Raw genomic sequence first — 20,572 nt, forward strand, 5'->3', positions numbered from 1 at the left:
TCAACGATCATCAATTTGATTGAAATTTTATAGAGATAATCTATACATTAATATCTAAAATCTGAACGGTTGAGATGTGGATATGCGACCGAAAAGTGACCATAAACTCTAACCTCGCACTTTAATTTCAAATCAAGGCCTCGCTCTAGATATGATATATATATATATATATATATATATATATATATATATACAGATCCTATCCAGAGCGGAGCTCCGCTTTGAAATTAACTTGTGAAGTTCAAGTTTTGGGTCACTTTTCGGTCGCATATCCACATCTAGACCGTTCAGTTTTTAGGTACTAGTGTATAGATCATCTCTGCAAATTTTCAGCCAAATTGATGATCGTTAAGGTATCTAACTCGCTTACACCAATGAACGGACTGAATCTGTCAACCTGAACCGTACTAGCTTTAAGGAAGTTATCAATGCCTTAACGATCATCAATTTGGCTGAAAATTTGCAGAGATGATCTATACACTAGTACCTAAAAACTGAACGGTCGAGATGTGGATATGCGACCGAAAAGTGACCTAAAACTAGAACTTCACAGGTTAATTTTCAAAGCGGAGCTCCGCTCTGGATAGGATCTGTGTGTGTATATATATATATATATATATATGAAGGCAATGCCGTGGCAGATAGGCTTGCTAATTATAGAGCTACTAATACTGGTTCTATTATGTAGTTTTCACCCCCTCATTTTATTGCTGGTCCTTATGGTAGAGACTTGTCATCATGCACTTCCTATCGCTTTGCTTAGTTCTCTAGTTTCCTTCAAGGTTATGGTTGTTAACTGTATACTCATATCCACTGTACTTTACTATTTGTATTTTTTGTAAGTTGAGGGCATGTCCGACTTGCTTACTGTAACCTCTTTTTCATCTAATAAATTAGAGTAATGGCAATGAGCTAACCATTATCTCGCTTCCCTAAAAAAAAGTATAATGCAACTAGAGGAGTTCAACCAGTCTTCGAGCGAGAATGGCTAGATTTAACTCCAATTTTGATGCTGCTTGTCCTTTCTGCAGGGTAGAGATTGAGAACTTAAACCATCTTTTTCTCTCTTGTCCCTACGCTGCAGAAATTTGGAGCAAGACTGGTTATTCTGCCCAAGGTTTTCTTTCCTTTGAAGACTGGTTTGATTCTTGGTTTGTTTCTGGTTTCTGTAAGCAGACAACAGAAAATCTTATCATCATTTGTTGGAAGCTTTGGGAGGCCAGAAACAACCTTATCTTCAGACATCAATTAACCCCCCCAGCTTCTGTAATTTTTTCTTCTTCGATTACGGCTGAGCAGTACAGATTGGCCAACAAACCAAGGTCTTGGGGTAACTCTCTCCCTTCTATTGCAAAGCACTCAATGATCAAGTGGCAGCCGCCTCCTCCTGGTTTCTGTAAGCTCAACTTTGATGGGTCGGTTATTGGAAACAAGAATGCTGCCTCGGGATTTGTCCTTCGTGATGAACAGGGTACCCCTATAGTTGCGGGTTCTCGGAACATCGGCATTGTCTCTGTTTCTGTTGCTGAAGGAAACGCTCTTAGAGATGGTCTTTATCATGCTCTAATCAACAACTGCAAGAAAGTGTTGGTGGAAGGGGACTCGAAACTTGTGATTGATGTCATCAACAAGAAGTGTACCATCCCTTGGAGACTCCGGACCCTTGCTAGAGACATAGCCTGCTTGGCTAGCAGCTTTGATCACATTGACTTCTCCTTTGCTCCCCGTGAAGCCAATTTTGTGACGGATGCGATTGCGAATCATGGCCATAGTCTGAAGAACCCTTTCACGTGGAAAGGGAAGCTCCCTCTCTCGGCGCTTACAACTTATAATTTTGATAACTTTAGTTCTGGTTGTCCTAGGGGTTTCAAGTTGTAGTTTCTTTCGCTCCTCAAAAAAAAAAAAACTACGGCTAGACATGGTTAATTTACTTTTGAAATCACAAGATTGACACGTCTTAACCAAGCTTAAAACCAGAGGAGTTCAACTAGTGCTAGACGGGAATTCAACTAGCTGGTACTAGACAGGGTCTAATTATGAAAATCACAAAATAAAATGCCTGAATTGCTAAGAGACTCAAAGTTTGATAAATTACTGAGAAACTCAATAAAAATACCATATATTTATAACCAATTGGAATTCTCTCTGCTATGTTATGCCCAAAAACTTCAACAAAGCCTTCATTGTTGTACCTAACCATGTTACAGTTGTTACCAGCATAAACATAAAAGAAACCTCGATTGAGAAAAGCAATATAGACTTTGAAAACATTGTTGTCGAGGCAATTTCTGACTGAATTATGAAGCATCATGTTTCATTTATTTTCTAGTTCGGGTGGTATTGATTCTCTAGGTTTGATTTGAAGCATTGTCTAACATCAATGCTTAAGAGTGTGACAACAATATTTGCTATCATTTATGAATTACGGAGTATTTCGTATACATCTCACAAACATGCAGGGGAGTGTTTGAGTGTGAACTTCATAAACAGTAAGTGTCATATTGGCGAAATAGAAAATATTTTTCTTTTATTTTCCTCCAATATCTTAGAGATGTTTCTCTGCAAAAAATCTCTTTTTGATTTGAAGTTGAAACCAGCATGGTTTATTTTTATCAGTATTTTTTCTCTCCTGCTATAGTGTCTTTTAACCTTGCTAAAACACACTCCCAAATATGTGAGTTGGGTTATCACAAAAAATTGTCTAGGTATGTTTGTTATGAGTCATCAGGACCAGCATATCACGTAAAGACTACTAGAAAACTAATTCATCACATTTAAATTATGAACTAAGACGGTTTAAAACATTAGACTAATCAAATTATGAACAGCACTATGAAATGGAAGTAGAAAATTAGAAAGAGATCAGTTTAATGTCCGGAGATGGTGCAATATATGAAACTACTATTTACATTATTGGTGGAATATATTGCCATTTTGGTTTAAACTTGTCTCTAATGATCAATGCATTGTACATTGTACAAGTATAGTTTCATTCATGGGTGTGTGCATATCATATTTAATTATCTTGGGGAAAAGGAAAGGACATCAAGTACTTGATTTCTCAGGTTAATTGACAATAACTGAAAATATAACATGAAGAACTAGCTTAATATTAGGACGTTATTTGATGATAGCTAGTTATAACTTGGAGGCAATCTTAATATACATGAATTTCTATCTAACAAGGTGTTGATACAGATATCATGTTCAACTTATCCTCCTCATTTGATCAAAAGTAAATAATTTTATTTAACATACACCTATTTTATTTTTTTACGGATTCAGAGTAGCGAGATGGCCAATTGGATATCAAAAATTGAGTCAATTACGGATCGTTTTTGTTATCTTTCGCCATTTGGGAAATGATGCCTGAGTGTCCACATTTCGGATTTGCTTGTATGCAAGTGCTTTTGGGTAGATGATATTTTGTTGAAAGCACTTTTGCTAAAATTTATAGTACTTTATATTGGAATTTGAATATTTCATATAAAAGATGTGAAAAATCCAAGACTAAAGCATACTAATCATAAATCGCTTGAGTGCAAAAAGCCAACAAGAGTCTAGTAGATAGATGTACCACATTCTGTGTTGTATGTGTTGGCTCTTTCAATTGGTTTCTTGCTTTTTTTTTCATAGTGAACATTGAACAAGCAAGGACCACCATTTGGGGTAGGCAGTGTTACAAATTATACAAATGAATTAAGCAGCTGCTCATTAAAATAGTTACGCAGAGGAACCTTGACATTATAGTAAGCAATAATGCAAAGGAAAAGTGAGGTAGTAAGTGGACAATCCTGGTTCTTTATCTTCTCGGTTTGTAATACAAAAGTATTATGAAAAAGGGATCTTTAAAGCAGCTCAAATATTATCACTAACTGCTTCTTCCTTTAAATCCAAAGAATACGTTGAAGGGTAGATTAAAGTTCCCAATAAAGACTTTGGTTCTCAGAAAGATTTCAATGATTCTTCGAGCTTTAACAAGATGGTCAGCATCCTATGTGTGTAGAATCTCCCAGTGTAATTTCCTATTTAAAGTGACTTGTATCTATATATCGGAAAGTACTATTGGTGCAGCAAAAATTCATATACCAGCAAGAAAGCATTGCATGTTAATTTGATGACAAAGCAGAAATTCATATTCAAGCAAGTAAGCATTGTATGTTCATTGCTGTAGCTTCTTCAGGCTGCCTTGAAATTCTGCAAAAGTCCTAGATACAATTTGAACAGTAGAACCCCGGACATGTTTCAAAAACATGGTGGTATACTGTTAGGCTAGATGCCAAGATCTTGAAATAAGGATTTTGATTCCATTGGGAATTTTAGTAATTAAACTAATTCACATAAGAAGTGATGTCAAGGCACAGGGCGCCCCAAGGGAGCAAGAATAGAGTGAAATCTACAAATGAACAGGATGGAAAAACTATCTGTAAGAATAAACGTCGGGGAAAAGCTTTGAGTTTTGATTCTAACCTTAAAGCTATTGACAAGGTTGGTAAACAAGTGTTAGTGCTGGAGGGGGTGAATGGGACTATTCCTTAAGTGGAGCCTACTGTTGTTGAGGGAGCAGTGGAATGTGATGGTTCACATTCTAGTTTAATTCTGTTGTTGAGTTGCAAAAATCAGTGCTTTAGTTAGACTATTTTATGTAAGCTTTGAGGTTTCTAGGTTTTTGTTAGAATAAAGGTGCTTTAATTTATCAAAAGGTGGGTGTACTCGGGATTTTTTGGGATGTTATTTCGTTAGAATACGGTCTCAAGAGGTTTTAAGGAACGATTCTTTCTGTAGACCCCAAAGGATTGTTTCGTTTTTGTACTGCTTGCTGAATTATAATGAAAGTGCTGACCTATTACCATAAAAAAAAAAAAAGGGCCATCTTACCTAGCATTTGGATTTCAAGTTCTCTGAAGTATCGAATTAATGAATATCCATCTTACCATTAGAGTTGTTAACTAATCACGTGAACAATCACTGTTCTGGTTTCCAACTTCATTTGATTTCTTAACGGGTCATATTGAGTGTTCTAAATACGCTAAATATAAGCCTGAATGAATTGAAGGAATTCGGATCAAATGAGTGGAATTTGATCAATGCCAACTTGAAAACCATGACAAACTTTGTTTAGTTAAGGTACGTGGCACAATATAAAATCGGTATAACTGTCTAAGTTCGATGACGTACTGCTAAAATTTATACAATGCGCGCATATGCTTAATGTCTTTTTGATAAAAAAACCAACAGCTTGGAGGGTGGTTTTTTTTTTTTTTTGGGTGCTTAATGGCAGAATGGCAGGAGATCGAGTAAATGCAATGTGGTAGCTAGGGTGTGCATTTACCATATGGTTGCAGTTATATACTCGTATACTCGTATTCATATATATGGGTGCTGGAATTGGTTAAATGAAATCAGCATTCAAGTTTTGCATTTGAGACATTTCTGAGTCGAATTGAATGGTCTGCTATCAATTTACTCCCCAAGTGCTGTACCTGAGATTCGTGATATTGGTAAATGATCACAGCAGATTATTATTTTGGATAAGTGGATGGTATATAGTGTGTATTCATAGCGGTATTCAGAACCACAAATTATGCAAAGGACTGAGTAGTTGAGAGAATGAGACGAAATGATGTAAATAGAAGAAAAGGATAGTTCATTTTGGTCTGAGGCCAAATTCAGTAGGCTATTTTGGAAATGTGTTTTGAATTTTTAATGTTTTTATATATCAATTTCTTGCTTCGGCATATGAGAAATATTAATTATCGGCCATCGGACAGAGTTTAGCAATCCCAGAGGTGACAATTGAGAATCCCTCCTTCTGTAGAGCATTCTGCAACAATTGCCATTGATATGAACAGGTATTGCCAACGAAACTGTTTAGATAGGTTTATTATGAGCCAGGACCAGCATATCACGTAAAGATTACTAGAAAACCAATTTTCATCACATTTACAAATTCAAAAGTCCCTACTCTCAATAATCATTGTTGCATTTCACCAAAATCTAACCAAATTCAGTCGGCTATTTCAAGGAAAAAAAGAAAGAAAAAATGCGAAATTTATTCACATATCCTGTATTTTATGTGTGGGCAAATTCAATTGGTTTTGCTTTGTGCTTCTAGGTTTTTACAAATAGATAAGCAAGGACTATCATTTCGGGTAGGAAATGTTTTATATATATTAAATAAGAAGCAGCTCATTAAGATAATATTGCAGAAGAATCCCCACATTATAGTAGCCAATAATGCAGAGATATTGTCATCTTCCTGGGTCTGTAATTCAGGGTATTGTGATGATGAGCCTGTTGAGCCAAAAAAAAAAAATAGAATACTTTGAAAGTTTGAATGCTACATTAAAGATTAATGTTCCCAAATAACTCCACAAAGATCCTGAATGGTACACCTCCTCACCTCACTGTTTTACTTTTATCTCTTTCTACAGCAACATGGTTAAATTCAAAACTTTTCCATTTCTAATTTTGAGTTGACAAGTAAAAAGAAGCAAAAATGGACGTAAAGGGGGAAAATTGGAAATTCACTTCCGATCGGAAGTAGCGACGGGTTGCCTGCATCTATGAGATCAGTCGTTCATTGTGCAGAATAAATACACAGAAGCTTTGCGACCAGTTGTGGCATTATGCTAGAGCTTTATAGGATTGATTGATGTCAGAATAATTTTCCTAGATATATGGGATGAACAATATTCTGATCTACTTGGCCATATCTTCTGTGCATAAAAGCAGGAAAAATTAAAAAGGATCCTTACAGTAATTTTTTCATTGACCTCGAGCAACGAAGCCGGACAAACTCAAAACCAATTTCAAATGTCCAGGAAGAAACAGAAGCCTAAACAGGAAGGCAGTTTAACCATACGCTGTCTCATTTCTGACAAATTACTCAAAATGCAAGCATAATTAAGAAAGTAGTAAAGGGCAGAGCATGAATAGGCAGGCCAAAGTGCGACCTAGGAAGTAAAGACACTATCATTTTGAATGCACGATGTCTATGGCCTCAAATAAAGTCGCCAATTTCGATCAAGGACTTTCTGCGGTCAGTGGAAATCTCCAAGGTAATTACCTATTTGCATGTGATTATATTCACATATTGTATAGTATTGGCACACGCAAAAATTTATAAACAAGCAAGAAAGTACTGTGTGTTCATTTGATAACAAAGCAAAGACAAAAAAGAAAAGAAAAGGCATGCTTTCTTTTGCTTGAACATGAAAGTAAAGTAAATGTTGAAGACACTAGATTTGTCTAACAAAAGAAAGTAAGATAAATCCAGGGTAAAGAGAGGAAGACATGATTGAAAAACTTACCTCTTAATATTGATTAATATTACTGATATTTACAAGCTCTCTGAAACAATTTCACTGACATCTAAATCTACTAAGCTTTCTTTCCCAAATAACGTAAATGCCACGGTTGCCTGCAAAATGACAATTAATATATTCTCTCTCAGTTAGGTTGCCAGAATCTATATTTTATATTTCAAGCATTGAGTCAAGATCCTTGAGTGAATTAATGCATACCGAGACACTACAATTTCAGCCATGCTCACCCCAAATAGAAATGCATGTATGCATATTTCCGCTATCAACTTAATGTCTAATAATTCATGCCAGAAACAGTATACCTTTTTGGTTCTGCGATTCAGCTTCTTCAGGCAGCCTTCATATTCAGCAAAAGTCCCAGATACAACTCGAACAGTAGAACCTAGGACAAGTTTCTTATCCTTTGCCTTAGATGAACCACTTATCAGAGCATCAGCAGCTTTTCTGGATCTCCCCTTGGATTTAGCATCTCCAGCAGATTTTGCAGCATCACTAGAACTCAGACCATCAATATTCAGTCCAGAGTTGAGTTGCTGCTCTTGTTGAAAAGCTAATTCAGCCTTTTCTTGTTCTTCCTTTGCCTTTGCGAAGATAGCTTCCATGTCAAACTCAGATACTGGCCTGGGTCTGTTGATCTGCCTCTTCCTGTGCAGATCAAAATAACATTTCTAAATACTAACCGGAAAATACACAATGCATGCAGATAGTGTTCTACATCGATACATAGTTCATGTTGATCGACAGAAAGTAACATGGATGTAACAACGGCCCAATAATGTCAGAACTTCAAAAAACTTGACTCCAAATGTAGCTTCATATTATCACCACACTAACGTATCTCTTCACATTATGCAGTATGCAGTCATAAAATGGCTTTAAAACTTGATTTATTTGTACCTCTTCAAATTCTTTGTGTTCCAATAAATTCACAAATTATAATGTCTATCTATGAGTTCTTCATATTTCATTTGACAACTTAAATTCCAGGCTAGTTGGGTACATTACACAATACTGTTCTGAAATTTTACTTCATTTCACATAAGAGCTTCATACTATAATTATAACGACAATGATACTCGACACCACACAGCAAACCTACCATATAAGAAAAATTACTCACGTATTTCCAACCTTGGCACCAATAAAGCCTCCAACTCCATCCAACTCGGTCACGAAATCATGTATCTCCTTGTCCAACACACACCTCAAAAAAGCACACCCCGGAAACAGTGGCTTTGCTTTAACCGAGTAGGTACCATTCTTCAGTTTCCTCCTCTCCGGTATCGTTGGAGCATAAACCTGAAAACCAATTAAACCACAAAAAAACTTAAACACATTTACATTACAAATTCGGCAACCCAAAAAGCACTACTTGGAGTAGGACGGAGCAAACACCTTGAAATCCATATGTGGGTAGTTCCTGGCGAGCAACCGAGCGATTAACTGAGCGGTCTCCTGGCCCTTGACTCTAGAAACTCGAACGATCCACCACTGTGGGCCCTCGCGAGCGAGGTTGTTGATGTTGAGCTCTTCCTTCCAGTGAGCGAATTTCTGGGTGGGCTTCTCCAGAAGCTTCTCCTCGACCTTTTCTTTCCAGTTGGTGCCGGCTTTGCTCTCTCTCCTCTCGTTTCTGAGCTGCCTTCTCTCTCTGGCGGAGAGCTGCTGCTGCTGCTGCTGCTGTTGTTGGGTGGAGGATTCTAGAGTGGCGGAGATGGAGAGAGGGAGGTGGGTGTGTTTGGATGTGGGGATGGAGATGGGGAGGAGGGAGAGGGAGCGGTGGCAAGGACTCCATTGGAGAAGTCCTTGGGTCATCTTCTTCGAGCTTCGGACAGCTCTGCAACTACTGGGATAAGGGTCGTTGGTCGTGGAGTTTTTGTTCGGGTAGTTTATAGTTATGGTTTTGTTGGGTTTGGTCAGTCCATACCGCCAATTTGGGCTCCAATTGAATGGGCCCAATTGTTTATTTTCAAAAACCCAATGACATGTTCAAAATGCATGTCGGCGATCTAGTTCAAGCTGCATGTAGAGACGAATCTATTGTGGAGCGTGTCGAGCTACAAAAAGATGAGCTTTCTTTTTGGGTGACAATTATTTTGTCTCTTCTTTAGCTTCACTCTGTCCTAACTGCCATTTGCCAACTGAAATCCATATAGTACGCACAAGATTTCCGTGAAATCCGTGAAATTGGAGAGTTTGAAACTGCCGCGCGATTTGAGTATTTTCAATTTGCTAGATAAAACCGAAAATTCTACCATGCTCCAAACATGGCATGCTCGGGCACGTCACCATATTTTTGGTCCATTGATTTCATTTGGACAATCTTGGCCATTCCTTTGGAAAACCGGCTGACTTGCATAGCTTTTCTAATTTGATTAAAAATGCAGGGTCCCACTATATAAAAGGCAAGGGTGAAAAGAATAACGGTGCGTAAAAAATTTATACAAACAGTTTTTTTTTTTTCCTTACTGTTCTTAATTTCTTATACAAGGTCGAAGGACAGTCCAACATGAACAATGGTCAGCTCAGTGGATTAGGCTATTTGGCTGTGTGGGCACGATCTGGCTCAACCTCGTTTTTTAGAACAATATTTTAATTATCTCTTTTTATAGTCTTTTTTTTTCCCCTTTCCACTACATTACTAAAATACAATTACAAAAATGAATATCTAGCTCAACCTCGTTTTTGTTTTCTTATTTTAATTATTTCTTTCTAAAGTCATTTTCTTCCTTTCCACTACAGCACCAAAATAAATTTTAAAAAAATGGATTATTAAAAAAAATTTGCATTCCTTACAGAAAGCACGATTTCCTCATTTTCAGTGTTTTTAATTTATATTTTCTTATAATTGTTTTTTTCTTTAACAAACTATTTTATTTTTTTAATTAAAAAAACAACTGCATTACTTAGACAAAGTTGAATTAAAAAAGCGGCTAATAAATTTGGCATATATATTTTACATCTCACCTAGTAGTCGAGACCCAAACGATGACGAAAAAAACTGAAATTTTGACCATAATAATTTCTTCTTATCAAAACAACATCCAACGATCGATTTTGATAAAGTTTATTTCCTCCACATCGTTGCTCATGGAAGTTATATTTTTTTTGAGACAACTAATAAATAAGTTAGACCACATTAATAAACATATAAAGATCTTATGCAATCCAACTAATCAAAATTAGAAATCAATAAATTTGACATTATCCATTTATTAATAGCGTATTAGTAGGTATTGTGTAAAAAAAATTAACCCGATCCACAGTCATTTCAACATCAAATGAAGCGGTCAATCTTTTATACACTTAAACTTCCCTAAGGAGAGCTAAATCATGAGGAGATAAACTTTCTGAAATTTTTATATTAGTTGATATAGCTCATACTCGTAAGAGTGTGAGAGCTGACAGATAAAAAAAATAAGTTGTGAATGAGCGGTTATGAGCATATTAGTTTCATCACTTCATGTGGTATTTAAGGTTTAGAGTTGACCTAGTAGATCGAGACCTAAACGACGACGAAAATAGCTGAAATTTTGACCATAACCATTTCTTCTAATCATGACAACATCTAAAGGTTGATTTTGATAAACTCTATTTCCTCCACATTGTTGCTCATGGAAGGTATACTTTTGATACAATTAATAAAGTTGGACTACATTAGTAGACATATAAGGATTTTGTGCAGTTCAAATAATCGAAATTGGAAATCAATAAATTTGACATTACCCATCTATTTATAGCGAATTAATAGGTAATGTGTAAAAAAATTAACCCGATCCACCGTCATTTCAACATTAAATAATGCAATCAACCCTTTATACACATATACTCCCTAAGGGGAGCTGAACCAGGATGAGATAATTTTTTATTTTTTTTATTTTTACATTAGTTGATATAGCTCATACCCATGAGAGTGTGAGAGTTAACAGATCAAAAACTAAGTTGCAAATGAGCGGTTATGAGCATATTAGTTTTATGTGGTATTTAGGGTTTAGAGTTGACCTAGTGGATCGAGAACCAAACGACGATGAAAATAGCTGAAATTTTGACCATAACCATTTATTCTAATCATGACAACATCCAACGGTCAATTTTGATAAAATTCATTTCCTCCACATTGTTGCTCATGGAATGTATACTTTTTTATACAACTAATATAGAAGTTAGACTACATTAGTAGATATATAAGAATTTTGCGCAGTCAAAATAATCGAAATTAGATATCACCCATCTATTTATAGCATATTAATAGGTAATGTGTGAAAAAATTAACCTGAACCGCAGTCATTTCTACATGAAATAAACCGATCAACCCTTTAAAAGCTTCTACGTCCCTAAGGGGAGCCGACCCTTGAGGAGCTGAAATTTCCAAAATTTTTACATTAATTGATACAGCTCCTGTCCACAAGAGCAGGAGAGATGACTGATCAAAAAAATAAGTTACGAGTAAGCGGTTATGAGCATATTAATTTTATGTGGTATTTAAGGTTTAGGGTTAACCTACTAGATCGAGACATAAACGACTACGAAAATAGCTTAAATTTTGATCATAACTATTTCTTCTTATCATGATAACATCTTACGGTCGATTTTGATAAAGTCTATTTCCTACATATTGTTGCTCATGGAAGGTATATATACTTCTCATTACAACTAATGAACTAGTTATACCACATTAGTCGACATATAAGAATTTTGTGCGAACCAAAAAATAAAAATTGAGAATCAATAAATTTGACATTACCCATCTATTTATAGCATATTAATAGGTATTGTGTACAAAAATTAACCCGATCCGCCGTCATTTCGACATGAAATAAACTGGTCAACCTTTTAAAAGCTTCTACGTCCCTAAGGGGAGCAGACCCCTGAGGAGATAAAATTTCCAAAATTTTTACATTAGTTGATACAGCTCCTACCCACAAGAGCGTGAGAGCTGACAGATCGAAAAAATAAGTTACAAGTGAGCGGTTTTCTTTTTATTAACTGTTTTCTTTTTCATAGGTCATAATTGAATGTTGACCTTTTTAATGGAATGTTTAGTATAGGATACTAACATTAATCGCAGCAAATTGCGTAAACTACTTCTCCTTCCTCATATTTGCCCTTTTTTTTAGAAGTTTTATGCAATTACTTTCTCGAACAAGAATATAACTATAGCCTCAAATATCGAGATTGGGCAAATGCCTAAGATCGACCCCCCTAAATCGGCCCCTGCTTGAAATTAGAGAACCTTTTCTTGTTAGATATGTGAGTACAACCTGAATCCGTAGTCCACTTTTCTGATGGAAGAATTCCAAGGAACCTAATCTAAGCCACTCTAATACCACAAACCCTAGAGCTAATGACATAATACTCTTTCTAACACATTCTTAACACCCGACTCAACCCTCTCCATAGCCAGCCTTGTGAAAGGCCGAGTGGTAACAGCCAATGCCTCACTAGAAAAGGGACACGAAATGACAGGTGTTATCTACTACCCCGTGCTTAAGTGAATTACTGGTAAATGTGTTTTGGTGTTATGTGGAAGTTAAGCTGTGGGCTCTAGTCCCTTCAGATAGTGCACTATTATACTCTTAGGAATGGTGCTTACTTTGAGTATACATGCCTTAGTTGTGTCTTTGGTATGCTGCGGCTTACCCGTACTTTGGGAATAGTACGTCGGTCTATAGTACGTGGATTTATGATTTGATACCTGTCAACCTGGTTGTCCCATGCTTTGGGTATAGTACGTCGGACTCTAGCATGTGGATTTATGATTTGATACCAGTTAACCTGGTTTTCCCGTGTTTTGGGTATAGTACGTCGGACCCTAACACGTGGAATTGTGATTTGTTACTAGTTAATCTGAAAATTCACTAAAAAGAGAAATGTACTTATGTTATTTTGATCAAATATCTATCTATGATATATTTTGAATATGTGAAGCTGTTAGTAAAAAGAAAATCAAGCATACATTGCTTTAATGTTATTTCACATATTAATACTACAATATTTGTTGGTTTGATAAGAAGATGTGACTATGTGATTTATTACCAAACCATTCACACGAATGAATATATTTGTATATATGTGTGTGTGTGTGTATTGTGTGTATATATATACATATTTAAAAATTCGTATGAACTTAAATGGTTCTTGGTACATTTTAACTTGGTTGTTCAGTTTTGATTTCTTATAAGACACATTAATATAAGAATGTAAGTTGTGTACTTACTGGGCTTGTGTTGCTCATGATGCTACACCTCCTTGTTTTCAGGTATTGAGTAGATGCTTGGGGAAACGGGATGAACCTACTAGATAAAATAATATTTTTCTACTACTATTTCTAGTAAATACCTGTACTGATTCGAATTTTGCTTAACTTTGGTTTTGTAAATATATTACCGATATTTGTTTTCTAATAAAAGTACTATTCAAACATGTATATAATTTTTTTTACTTCTTGTTGATTTATTCAAGAATAAAAATTGTATTTGTTTTGACTCACGTCACAAATTCACGAGCCATATTTCAATACAATATTGGCCTTGGATTTGGGGGCGTGACAAGCTTGCACTGCAGCAACCCAAGCAGGTTGAGGCCCAAGGCCCAAACCCACCATCTCCCTTCAAACCACCAGATCGGTCTAGCACTGGCCATTGAGAAACAGCTGTCTCACCATCACTCTGGCGGCCGGCTTTGCTCCCCTACCATCGCTGTTCTAAGGAGGAGGCCTCGACTGACCTGCCTTAGCAATCAACTGGCACTTTCCTTAGATATCCGACGCAGCCCGCTCCCCTCAACTGCAAGGTCACCGCCGCAAAGCACCCGGATGCCCGCAGCAATCAGACGCCGCCTCCCTCAGGTTCTGATCCACAACACCCAGACGCCGCACATATCGAAGCAAAACAACCCACTAAAATGATCAGAGAAGCCTTCAATTAGAAACTCCCGCCGCACTCCACGCGCCGAGAACTAGCTCCGCGCCGCCGTCGCACCTCTTCACTCCCACGATTATCGCCTTGCCTGAAGGAAGAGCGCCGCCGTCACTACACAAAACCTAGGTTTCGCCCGTCGAAGTAGTTCCACAAAACTCTAAGGCCTCCTACTAATGTACGAGAAGAAGAATTCATATTATTTATTGAATGAAGAGAAAGTAGTTTAAATGTATTTATAAATTACATAGAACAATTTAAAAGGAATGTAATTAACAAAAATAATAGAGTCTCATCTCCCTCCCTATATTTTGCAAGGAGATAACTAAACATTAAAATGGAGAGATAGTTAAACCTTAAAATGGAGAGTCACTTAGGAGTTTGGTCTAAAATCGATAAAAAGTTAAACATTATCAAATCTGGAGTTGTGGTGCGTTGGCGAAGGCGCAAAAGGGTGGCAGCCCAAGATCAAGCCACCTCATACCTTTTTTGTTCGTTCTTTTCCTTTTTTTGGGTTCTTGTTTTATCATTTTTTTTCTAATTTATAATAAACTGGATTTGTTAGTTTAAAACTTTGAATTTGTTTGTTATTGTTCTCATTCCAACAATATTAGTGACTTACATTCTAAAAAAAAAATATTATATATATATATATATATATATGTATTAGTGACTTAAAAATGGAGGGTGATGCTATTCACACACTTTTTTTCTCTATTTACACACCCCTTCTAATTTTTTATTACTTTAATTCAATTATTTTTATAAATTACCCTAACTACTTTCTTTGTAAATATGTTTCTTTTTCATTTTTCTTTTTTCTATTTGGCAATTCAATCATAAATCAAACATCATTATAAAATAAATCAAATTTTTTTTTACCTATAAATGAAGGAAAAATAATACGTTTATTAAGTGGAATAACTTGTATTATTAGACAAAGAATATGCTTCCAAGGTCTTCACCCAACTGAATCCAAATTGTAAAGTTTGTCCTCATACTTTGCAAAGCACGAAACTCAATGCTTGTTTGTTTATGACTCTTAATCCAGGTGTATCATCCTCAAATAAAAAAAATTAAAATATATAGAATTAGCGTTTTATCCACTTCAGCGGTTCAGCCACAAGCTTCCATGTTGCAGCTGATGATATACACAAAATTTGGAGATGCTCTACATAATATTGAATGCAATGAGTTGCAATCTTTGTGAGGGGACAAAATTATGTTCTACCAAAATAATATAGTAGAACAAATCATGTTTATAATCATAAGGCCATTATTAATAGGTATTGTGTAAAAAAATTAACCTAATCCGCCATCTTCTTATCAAGATAACATCCTACAGTCGATTTTGATAAAGTCTATTTCCTACCGTGGACATAAAACGATTTTGTGCGACCCAAAAAATTGAAATTAGAAATCGATAAATTTAACATTATTCATCTATTTATAGCGTATTAATAAGTATTGTGACAAGTACATTATTTTAAGGTTTGGCTTCAAAATTCGGTAAAACGACTAAGTTTTTTTTCCTTATTTTTATTAACTCCGCACTTCAAATTGTAAGACTGTTGATGAATACAAGACTTGATACACGAAAATAAAATACGTGTCACGATGAGTAGGTGAGAATTTTCGGGACACCCAAGTTATTTATTATGATTTTTAGAATTGAGAATTTTAGAAATCATAAATTTCTAGCTTTGAAAAATAGTCCAAAAAAAAATTTCCCGCCTATCATGGCGGCAAAGTTTTGAGCTCGACTTAAAATCCCGCCCACATCGATTCAATGATAATAAAAGAAAATAGTTTCCTCTATTGTTGAATTACTCTCTTTCTCTCTGTTCCTCCCTTCCGGCCTATCGAAGGAGCTCAAATCCAAGGTCCGAGCAATGCAAATTCGCTCAGTACGACTGGTTAATGCTTCTCTCTATTTCAATTTCTAGGTAATGGGTAAAACCAAATTAGGGTTTCTTTCTGAGTTTTATTTTGGGGTTTCTTTTAGATCTGAGGATGAACACGCACGAAGTGTTAAAGAGACGAGCCCATCACATGCAGTTGTAGTAGTAGTCATCGTAATCGACAATGGTGGAGGAGTCAGAGTCATCGAGACGCAGAGCAAGGTCCAAAGGCAAAAAGCGAGGCAACCCAATTGCAGGTATACACAGACACTTTTAAGTTTCATCATCGCTTTGTCATTTGTGTTTTTTCAGTTCTCCCTTTTCTTTTGCTTATCGTGAGAGAAAATCTAACCTGGTCTACATTCTGTTCTGGCCAGACAGGTACTATTCTGGTTGAACTCCTCCTAGATCATCAAGCCGCTGCTTTAAGTTTGGGTCGGAAGCAGTCCTGCATCTCTGTTATTTCCATGATTCTGAATTTGGTATGGTGTTTCTTTTTTGTTTCCTCTCTGCACAGGTTTATAGAGCTTTCAGGCGTAGATGGAATCATGTATATGTAGTATATAGATACAAACTTCTTTTTATATCAATTTGGGTTCAGTCATGATGAATTATTGTTGTTTAATCTCTGGCTTGTGTTCCGTTTGTCAATTCAGATATGTTCATTATTTTCTTAAATTTGGGGCTAAATAATAAACTTCAATAGCTTCTAGATTCAGGTTCGCCCTCAACACTTCACAATACCAATAATCTCAATTCAGAAGTAAATTGGTTAAATGGTGATAATATGATTGTTTTTAGTTTTATAATATTGAAAGTGATATTGGATTCTATGCATCAATGTTACTGTATGACTTCTTGTCAAATGATAAATTTGTGGATTTTGTGTATTTGATTGAGGGTTTTTGTGTTTCAAGGCCAAACTCAGAAATATTGTATTTGACTGCAGTCTCTGGCTCTGTAGGCATTGTATGTCAGGTCATTACTGCCATAAAAAGCTTCAGATCTGCATATATGTCTATTACGTTGCAGACTGCCTCAAAGAATTCACAAGCATGTTGATTGTGCTAGTAATTTTGACTTCTTGAGTTCTTGAATCAATTACAAGTTTCGAGATAGTCACAATCTTATTTTTCATGTACTAAAAAGTTTATCAGCATGGTTGTTGTGCTACAATTAGGTTCGCTTCCTACTCTGTATGATCAACATGGCATTGTGATTGGAATGTAGATTAATGCATCTGGTCTATAAGTTGTGTCTGTTTAATTCATATCTGCCGTAGAGGGTCTCACAAATGCAGTGGTAAATCCAGGAGGGGACAAAGCCACATCACTGTCTAGTGCTGCCAACGGAAGACCCAATTTGGTGGACAAAGCAGCCAAATCGGTGACTATGAACAAGCCAATATTGCCCAGCAAAGGATGTCTAGGGTACTTTACCTCCACATTGCATGCAAATCTGGAAAGTGTGATATAATTGTTATTCATGGTTAATACAGTGGTCCATTATTCACGATGAGGTTGTCATAGTTGAGTTTTTGGAAATGCTACTTGTTGTATGCTCTGATTTTAGAATGGATTGGGTCCACTGGAACGCCAAATTAGGGATGTATTCCGCAGGATTCTGAATTGCCGAACTGAGGGTCTTGAACTTTTGAGTAAGGGAAGCAATCTGGAGTAACTTAAAATAGATAAGTTTATGAGCATGAAATGTACAAATTTGTGAATATATATTGTCTTGCATATTTCCTCCTTTTGCAAGGAGAGACAAGGACATAATAAGGTCAACAACAGTACAAAGGTTAAGCAAGTATCTTGTTATACTGTTTAATTTCTGTAAAGTGCATGGTATTTTCATTGGATCGTTACTGATTAGTAAAATGATTTTACTTTGTTGGTTGTTTGTATTTTGTGGTTTCTTTTTTCTTGTCCGTTACATGTTAGTTACATCTTCAATTATTGACAGTTGCACATGTTATGTTTACATGCTTACAACCCTTGTAAAATATTAGTTATAGATTAGAACCAGAACTAGAATGGACTGCCAGACAAAGTATTTTGGGGTTATTAGTTCAAATGTTCAAATTATTTCCATTAGAGGCTTTTGAAATAATTAACACTACTTTTTCAAAGGGTGAGGAAATGGCGCCGAGAGTTGAGGTTAGTGACATCACAATTCCCCCGTGGAGCATCAACCTAGTTGGGTTAGGGGATGATTGCAGATTCAATCACATTGACATTCCTCAGTGCATCACCTACAGTTATGTGTCAGTTTCTCCTCATGTTAAAGCGGTAAGTGGTATAAAGAAGTTTTGGTTGACATTGTTTGCTTAGCCTCTAAGTGATGAGAGGTGTATTTCTATGATGGGTTTAGGAGGGGATGAAAAGTGTATTTTTATATATCATGCAGGTGAGTGCAGAGACAGCAGGCACGCTTCTTAGCCAGATTGCTGGTCTAACCTCAATAGCTACAGAACAGTCACTGAAGGCTCGCGATGAGATATTGAGATTAAAGAGAGAAAAAGTAAGTAATGTTTGTAAGGTGAATAGAACTTTGGGGCATGATTGGAGCCATAATCAAGTATGTAAATATGTGCTGTGGTGAACATTTACTGAAGATTTGGATGTTTGCATTTCAGGACGTTGCACTAAGGGGAAAGGATGAAGAAATACTGCAGCTAAGAAAGGAATTGGTGAGTAAGGTTATTGTAAATTGTGCCAGCAGAGACTTTTCTATGCAACTTACTATAAATTTTGGGGTACAGGAAATTGCCTTGATGAATTCGGGTGCTAATTCATTGGCAGATGGCAAGGTTAGTTGTCATACTCGACATCCCTCTGATTTGTTGTCTTGATTCATTATATATATTGCAAAGTCAATCTGGGAGCTTAATCTTATTATCGATGCTTGCATTTTTGTAGAATCATATGAATTGTGGCAATGGGCATAACAAAAATGTGCAGGAAAAGCACGTTGTAGGCAAACAAGATTTGAGGGTAACTGGCTTTTCTCCATTCACTGATACAGAGGGGGATACAAGTAGCGAGGGTAAGACTACTGATGTTATGTCAGATAGTTCAAGTGATGATGATTGGGGTGTATCTAACCGAGAGCGTGTTTTTGGTTGGCTGCCTACCAATGTTGTGGGTTGGAAAGTAGCCACAAGGGAAAGGGACGACACTTCTGATCCCCCTACTACTGATCGCATTCCAGCCCCCCATACTACTGATCGCAAGCTAGTTATGTGAATTGACAGTGCTTTTATGTAACTTGCCCTTCTAATGATGTTAATTCATTACCGACTTGTGTAACTTTTATGCTTCTTTTGATTATAATCGAGTGGAGAAGTATTATAATACTGTCTTCGTAAATTTCGATTGCAGCTCACATAGAATTTTTGGATTAGTATGTAGTATAAGTTTGATCCCTGCTCTTTTTCCCTCTTAAAAAACATGTGTATAATGCTATATATGGCTGGAAGTTATTCAATATTGTGGACTATTTGTGAGCACCATTTATCTGGGAAAGCCACTCTTATGAACGTTACTTATTTCTGTTTCCCATTGGTCATTTGGGTGTGCTGGGATTCTGTGGAAGCATGTTTCGTGAATATTTGACAGATAAGTTGACACAACGTAAAATTCATATCAATCCACCAACGCTGAATCAACTAAGTTGGTAGGATGTGGTCTTGTTTGATAATTAGTGTGTTGCTTATATAATGAAGACTTGCTGGTGATCGAGAGAGCACAAAGAGCCTGAAACCATGTGTTGCTTATATAATGAAGACTTTTTGGTGATTGAGAGAGCACAAAGAGCCTAAACGCTTCATATTATCAAAACTCATTAGATGGTGAAATTCAACAGCAGGGGCAACATCGCCAATAAATCACATTACATCATCATAGTTGGGTATTCCCTCTGCCGCCTCCTCCAAAACCTAGTACTGCTTTCTGGACCATTGTTTGGAAACCAATAATGATCACGTACCTACTTTCATGAACAGGAATTAAAAAAATTAACAAACATATTGGTGTTTAATTAAAGAGCTAACTTCTGTGTTGAATATGCAAAATGTTTAGGAGCAACTTCAGGGATTGGAGCTGAAACTGCCAGAGTATTGGCGAAGAGAGGGGTGAGGATTGTGATGCCGGCAAGAGACTTGGCGAAGGCGTCGAAAGTGAAGGAGGGAATCCAAAGGGAGAATCCAAAGGCTGAGGGTTCTTTCTACCCATCAATCCTAACTCTCATCGTTTTAACCTAGCAAAGAGGACACCACCCAATTAACCGCTACAGGACAAAGTTGACAACCGGAAACAGGCTAAGCCTTTTCCATCTCCAATTACTATTAATCAACTTACACGTGCATATCACGTGTCTGGGCCCAAACACTCCGAGCATGGAGTGCTCCGAGCAGCGAAGACGTTCT

The 20,572-nt window shown here is 36.5% G+C and overlaps 3 protein-coding genes across 5 annotated transcripts; 2 read left to right on the top strand and 1 right to left on the bottom strand.

Moving 5' to 3' along the window:
* The first annotated feature begins 984 nt into the window (after nucleotides 1-984).
* Nucleotides 985-1,878, top strand: LOC112194109. The gene has a single exon (XM_024334366.1). It carries the CDS (start codon nucleotides 985-987, stop codon nucleotides 1,876-1,878), a length of 894 nt encoding a protein of 297 aa, XP_024190134.1.
* Nucleotides 1,879-7,272: 5,394 nt separating this feature from the next.
* LOC112191301 lies at nucleotides 7,273-9,197 on the bottom strand. Its single transcript, XM_024330624.2, has 4 exons — nucleotides 8,724-9,197; nucleotides 8,449-8,627; nucleotides 7,631-7,973; nucleotides 7,273-7,423 (listed from the first exon to the last, which is right to left on the bottom strand). Exons 1-4 carry the CDS (start codon nucleotides 9,138-9,140, stop codon nucleotides 7,343-7,345), a joined length of 1,020 nt encoding a protein of 339 aa, XP_024186392.1. The 5' UTR covers nucleotides 9,141-9,197; the 3' UTR covers nucleotides 7,273-7,342.
* Nucleotides 9,198-16,056: 6,859 nt separating this feature from the next.
* On the top strand, nucleotides 16,057-19,665 carry LOC112193417. Of its 3 annotated transcripts, none has more exons than XM_040516705.1 (8): nucleotides 16,057-16,158; nucleotides 16,248-16,400; nucleotides 16,525-16,625; nucleotides 18,276-18,434; nucleotides 18,553-18,666; nucleotides 18,782-18,835; nucleotides 18,908-18,955; nucleotides 19,065-19,665. In XM_040516705.1, the coding sequence occupies exons 2-8, from the start codon at nucleotides 16,328-16,330 to the stop codon at nucleotides 19,389-19,391; spliced, it is 876 nt and encodes a 291-aa protein (XP_040372639.1). In that variant the 5' UTR covers nucleotides 16,057-16,158; nucleotides 16,248-16,327; the 3' UTR covers nucleotides 19,392-19,665. The 3 variants fall into 3 exon arrangements, with proteins under 3 accessions (XP_040372639.1, XP_040372640.1, XP_024189331.2); XM_040516706.1 differs by having other exon boundaries at nucleotides 16,091-16,149; XM_024333563.2 differs by lacking the exon at nucleotides 16,057-16,158 and having other exon boundaries at nucleotides 16,261-16,400; nucleotides 16,521-16,625; nucleotides 19,065-19,661.
* Nucleotides 19,666-20,572: the final 907 nt, after the last annotated feature.

This window comes from Rosa chinensis, chromosome 3, assembly GCF_002994745.2.
Source record: "Rosa chinensis cultivar Old Blush chromosome 3, RchiOBHm-V2, whole genome shotgun sequence".
Classification (NCBI taxonomy): Eukaryota; Viridiplantae; Streptophyta; class Magnoliopsida; order Rosales; family Rosaceae; genus Rosa; species Rosa chinensis.